Source organism: Leptodactylus fuscus, chromosome 10 (assembly GCF_031893055.1).
Source record: "Leptodactylus fuscus isolate aLepFus1 chromosome 10, aLepFus1.hap2, whole genome shotgun sequence".
Taxonomy (NCBI): domain Eukaryota; kingdom Metazoa; phylum Chordata; class Amphibia; order Anura; family Leptodactylidae; genus Leptodactylus; species Leptodactylus fuscus.
This window is the reverse complement of record NC_134274.1, coordinates 10,863,714-10,869,713: the sequence shown is the minus strand read 5'-3', so window position 1 is coordinate 10,869,713 and position 6,000 is coordinate 10,863,714. Positions and strand designations below refer to the sequence as shown.

The following is a 6,000-nucleotide window of genomic DNA, read 5'->3' as shown; positions in this document are numbered from 1 at the left end:
GTGTTAGTGAGAAAAAAATTGCAATTTAATGATAGGATCCCTTTAAATACCCGCTGCTCCAACTAAAACAGTCCTATGTGTAGTCTGATCCTCCTCATCCTCTGACCGGCCCTCCTTCATCCTAACCTATCAAAAGCAAAAAGTACAGGACAGATGGGAGTATGACTGCAGGATCAGACTACACAGGGCTTGTTCGTAGTCTGTTACAATTAGGCAATAAAGTAACTTTTTCTGGAGATGAACAAAAACTTGAATTCGGCATGACCAAAACTGAGAACAAACCCCAGCGCTGGGGAGAAGACAATCCATCCGAGGGGAAGTTTTTGGGAACGTCCTAATTTTTCTCCGCGTCCTGATCTTTACGAAAGGACGTCCCCCCCAAACACAAGTGTGCATGCTGCCAAATGAGTATATATGAATACCAGGAGGCGTCCCGTCAACTTTTTAAGCAAAAACAAGGTAAAAAAAAAAAAAAAAAAAAAAAGGAACAATTCACAGCAGTAAAAAAAATTTAAAACAAATTTGTATTCCTGCGCAGAATTCTCAGATCCTGAAAACCGAGGTGATCTATCCCTAGGACAAAACATCCCGCTCACGTCTGTTCAGTGTTATCACGAAAATATAAAAGCCCAAACTGCAGAGTGACAGGAGGAGTTATCCTAGGGACCTGGACTTCTGAGAACTCAGGGAAGAGGAATAACAGACATCACATTATTACAACACATAAAAAATAATTGAAGCAAAAAAATTGCAGAATTTCCCCCAAATGGTAACAATTTTTGTGATCAAACCCAGTGCGGGCCGAGCGCGGCGGATTCCTCTTTCCCCTTCCGGCTCGGCTGTTATGTGCGTGACACAAATCCAGGCGTCTGTTCTGTAAGACAAACTCTTTATTCTCCACCAGCTGAGCAGAGGGATTTGGAAAAACAGGTCAGCGGTGCGTGTCATCTCAAGCCAATGTCCTTGCCGCTGCTCCCTGTCGCCCCCCCTGCCGCCTTCACCTGCCCTCCCAGGCATCTTCCCGCTGTTTCGCCTCAAGATGCCTTCGCTCTGTAAAAAAAAAAAAATGTCTTATATAAGATGTGGAAGAGACGAGATAGTCGGGGGCGGCTCACACAACTGCTATGAATATGGAACTTCTCTTACACTATCAGAGATAGCAAAATCTAAGATTATTCCATTTGCATTAAGGGGACATTATACTGTGTGTGTGTGGGGTATACTGTGTGTGGAGGTATTAAGGGGACATTATACTGTGTGTATGAGCACGGTATACTGTGTGTGTGGAGACATTAAGGGGACATTATACTGTATGTATGTGCGTGGTATACTGTGTGTGGAGGTATTAAGGGGACATTATACTGTGTGTGTGTGTGTGGAGGTATTAAGGGGACATTATACTGTATGTATGTGCGTGGTATACTGTGTGTGGAGGTATTAAGGGGACATTATACTGTGTGTGTGTGTGCGTGGTATACTGTGTGTGGAGGTATTAAGGGGACATTATACTGTGTGTGTGTGTGCGTGGTATACTGTGTGTGGAGGTATTAAGGGGACATTATACTGTGTGTATGAGCACGGTATACTGTGTGTGGAGGCATTAAGGGGATATTATACTGTGTGTGTGTGTGTGTGTGTGTGGGGTATACTGTGTGTGTGAAGACATTAAGGGGACATTATACTGTATATATGAGCGTGGTATACTGTGTGTGGAGGTATTAAGGGGACATTATACTGTGTGTGTGTGTGGAGGTATTAAGGGGACATTATACTGTATGTATGTGCGTGGTATACTGTGTGTGGAGGCATTATGTGGGCACTGTAATGTGTTTTTATTTGTTTTTAATCTCACCATTCCAAAAATAATTCCAGCATATTATAGAGCAATATGCATAGGCGACTATAACATGTGGACGGGCCTGCTCTCCTGGGGGAAGCTTTCGACCCTAGCCCATAAGACAATATCACCCTCTATATGCCCTAAAAGGGACAGACAACTTTACCAGGTGGCCGCTTGTAATCCATATAGCTTTGCTCCTAATTCGTGGAAGGTCAGATTATTGCAGGGGTTCAGCCACGGGATAACAAGAGCCATCACTGGGCGACCATGTAAAATACGGCCGCACGGAGTCCTGCAGAGACGGAGCTGCTCTTTCCATTGGCTCTCTGCTCTGACTTATAGGGGACACCCAGGCAGTGTAAGACATAAGACGTAGATACAGTCCTATGAAAAAGTTTGGGCACCCCTATTAATCTTAATCATTTTTAGTTCTAAATATTTTGGTGTTTGCAACAGCCATTTCAGTTTGATATATCTAATAACTGATGGACACAGTAATATTTCAGGATTGAAATGAGGTTTATTGTACTAACAGAAAATGTGCAATATGCATTAAACCAAAATTTGACCGATGCAAAGTATGGGCACCCTTATCATTTTATTGATTTGAATTCCCCTAACTACTTTTTACTGACTTACTGAAGCACAAAATTGGTTTTGTAACCTCAGTGAGCTTTGAACTTCATAGCCAGATGTATCCAATCATAAGAAAAGGTATTTAAGGTGGCCAATTGCAAGTTGATCTCCTATTTGAATCTCCTCTGAAGAGTGGCATCATGGGCTACTCAAAACAACTCTCAAATGATCTGAAAACAAAGATTGTTCAACATAGTTGTTCAGGGGAAGGATACAAAAAGTTGTCTCAGAGATTTAACCTGTCAGTTTCCACTGTGAGGAACATAGTAAGGAAATGGAAGACCACAGGGACAGTTCTTGTTAAGCCCAGAAGTGGCAGGCCAAGAAAAATATCAGAAAGGCAGAGAAGAAGAATGGTGAGAACAGTCAAGGACAATCCACAGACCACCTCCAAAGGGCTGCAGCATCATCTTGCTGCAGATGGTGTCACTGTGCATCGGTAACAATACAGCGCACTTTGCACAAATAGAAGCTGTATGGGAGAGTGATGAGAAAGAAGCCGTTTCTGCACATACGCCACAAACAGAGTCGCCTGAGGTATGAAAAAGCACATTTGGACAAGGCAGCTTCATTTTGGAAACAAAAATTGAGTTGTTTGGTTATAAAAAAAGGCGTTATGCACGGCGTCCAAAAAGAAACAGCATTCCAAGAAAAACACATGCTACCCACTGTAAAATTTGGTGGAGGTTCCATCATGCTTTGGGGCTGTGTGGCCAATGCCGGCATCGGGAATCTTGTTAAAGTTGAGAGTCGCATGGATTCCACTCAGTATCAGCAGATTCTTGAGAATAATGTTCAAGAATCAGTGACGAAGTTGAAGTTACGCCGGGGATGGATATTTCAGCAAGACAATGATCCAAAACACCGCTCCAAATCCTCAGGCATTCATGCAGAGGAACAATTACAATGTTCTGGAATGGCCATCCCAGTCCCCAGACCTGAATATCATTGAACATCTGTGGGATGATTTGAAGCGGGCTGTCCATGCTCGGCGACCATCTAACTTAACTGAACTTGAATTGTTTGTCCAAAATACCTTTATCCAGGATCCAGGAACTGATTAAAAGCTACAGGAAGCGACTAGAGGCTGTTATCTTTGCAAAAGGAGGATCTACTAAATATTACTGTCACTTTTCTGTTGAGGTGCCCATACTTTTGCACCGGTCAAATTTTGGTTTAATGCATATTGCACATTTTCTGTTAGTACAATAAACCTCATTTCAATCCTGAAATATTACTGTGTCCATCAGTTATTAGATATATCAAACTGAAATGGCTGCTGCAAATACCAAAATATTTAGAACTAAAAATGATTAAGATTAATAGGGGTGCCCAAACTTTTTCATAGGACTGTATGTCTAGAGGACTTACAGACTTGCAATTGTCTAACACTCCTGACAAGGAGGATCTGCTCAGCACATACACATCTGAAGACAATGGCTCCAACATATGGATCCTAAAGACTTACAATGGGGTTCATCGGGTTCTGGCCATGTCTCTATTGTTTTGGCAAGTATCTGAGTATATAAGCCTTTATCCCGTACCCCTATGTGCTTGCACAGACCGATATTTGTGGTGACAAGTAGAATACAGACGAGTTTTTCTTAACTTTTTTTTATCATCGCTTAAATTGTTTGGAGTGTGACAGGAAAGTCTACGTCATCCACGGACCGGTCAGTGGAGTTATTTATGGTTAAGAGAGCGCCACCTGCTGGTAGGCCATGGAACCCTTAGTAAAAGTCCTAGAAAATCCATATAAAACAGGAAAAAAAATACAATAAAACATAATAAGAAAAACCTATGAGATATCCATGACTTCTGTATCTACTGTATAGATGGCAGGTCAGTCCTCTGGTGTAGATAGAGCAGTTGGAACATGAAAGCTCGCTATGCCAGTTTCCTGGTATGGCGAATTACATTTTAGAACATGATCTGAATATTTCTTTAAAGGGATTTTCTGGGACTTACCTACAGATGAGGTCATCAATCTGAGATTAGTGGGGGTCTGACACCCGGAATCCAAATCGATCAGCTTGTGGAAGAGGCCATGGCATTCAGTGAGCGCTGCGGCCTGAACCGCGCCATACATTGTATAGCAGTTGTACTTGGTATTGTAGCTCAGCCCTATTCATTTGAATGGGACTGAGCTTTTAGTGTACCATGTGACTGATGAATGTGACATCATCGGCACAGGGAAGAGGCTGCAACGTTTGTGTCTAACCCCACGAATCACATTAGGACAGGACATCAATATACATGTCCTGGATAATTCTGCTAAATCTGGATACAGGTAAGGGGACATACATGACAATGTAATGCTGAGATATTGTTGTGGCCCCAGGAATAGCACAATTAGTTTGGCCCCAGTGCAAAATCTGTAAGAGTGCCCCCTAACCATCACATATCATGCAGAGCACCGAGGGTCTCTTTAGTGCATTGCCTATAGGTATGAGGTGTAACGTCTTCTGCATATCACATAGATCCTGCCCCCGTATAACCTGCTATGTTCTGCTCTTACAGCGCCCTTCCTCCATGAATCCATCATTTCGTGTAATATACACTTTTGTTCGCCATATGCGAGAATAATCACCAGATCTGCTATTTCGCTATATGTGATTACATAATTGCCGACAGGAACATCTTTGTCTGCTCGCGAGGATCTATTCTTAACAAGACTGACTTGTCTTTGCTGCTGTATCAGGAGGGTTTAGGTGAAAGTTTCTTGTAATATACTTTATTAACCTATCTAACTGCCTATTAATACAAAACGGGCTGTAAAGTTCCCCTATCAATGATCTAACCAAGAATTGCCAGGGAGAGTCTGTCCGTACACTTGGACACAATGCAGCGTGTAGAGGTGTAGCATGGCTGTATCTCTGGTTTTATACCACCTAGAATTATAGTTGTGGGATCAAACGAAAATGGAGATTCACAGTTTATATAGTAAAGCTAGACTGCAGAACACCAGTAATTAAGTAGCTGTTAGATTGGGAGAGCAGAGAGGCCCGGGGAAAGCGGAGAGGCCCAGGGGAAGCGGAGAGGCCCGGGGGAAACGGAGAGGCCCGGGGGAAACGGAGAGGCCCGGGGGAAACGGAGAGGCCGAGGGGAAGCGGAGAGGCCCGGAGGAAGCGGAGAGCCCCGGGGGAAGCGGAGAGGCCCGGAGGAAGCGGAGAGGCCCGGAGGAAGCGGAGAGGCCCGGGGGAAGCGGAGAGGCCCGGGGGAAGCGGAGAGGCCCAGGGGAAACGGAGAGGCCCGGGGGAAGCGGAGAGGCCCGGAGGAAGCGGAGAGGCCCGGAGGAAGCGAAGAGCCCCGGGGGAAGCAGAGAGGCCCGTGGGAAGCGGAGAGGTCCGGGGGAAGCGGAGAGGCCCGGAGGAAGCGGAGAGCCCCGGGGGAAGCGGAGAGGCCCGGGGGAAGCGGAGAGGCCCGGGGGAAGCGGAGAGGCCCGGAGGAAGCGGAGAGCCCCAGGGGAAGCGGAGAGGCCCGGGGGAAGCAGAGAGCCCCGGGGGAAGCAGAGAGGCCCGGGG

The 6,000-nt window shown here is 45.2% G+C and overlaps 1 protein-coding gene across 2 annotated transcripts in view; it reads right to left on the bottom strand.

The window, feature by feature from the left end:
* Window positions 1–732: 732 nt before the first annotated feature.
* The window catches only part of R3HCC1L (R3H domain and coiled-coil containing 1 like), a 29,675-nt gene continuing 24,407 nt past the window's right edge, over window positions 733–6,000 (bottom strand). For both annotated transcript variants that reach the window (XM_075258427.1, XM_075258426.1), the window contains exon 8: window positions 733–1,050. In XM_075258427.1, the coding sequence (XP_075114528.1) occupies window positions 998–1,050 (53 nt within the window). In that variant the 3' untranslated portion in view covers window positions 733–997. The remainder of the gene's footprint in view (window positions 1,051–6,000) is intronic.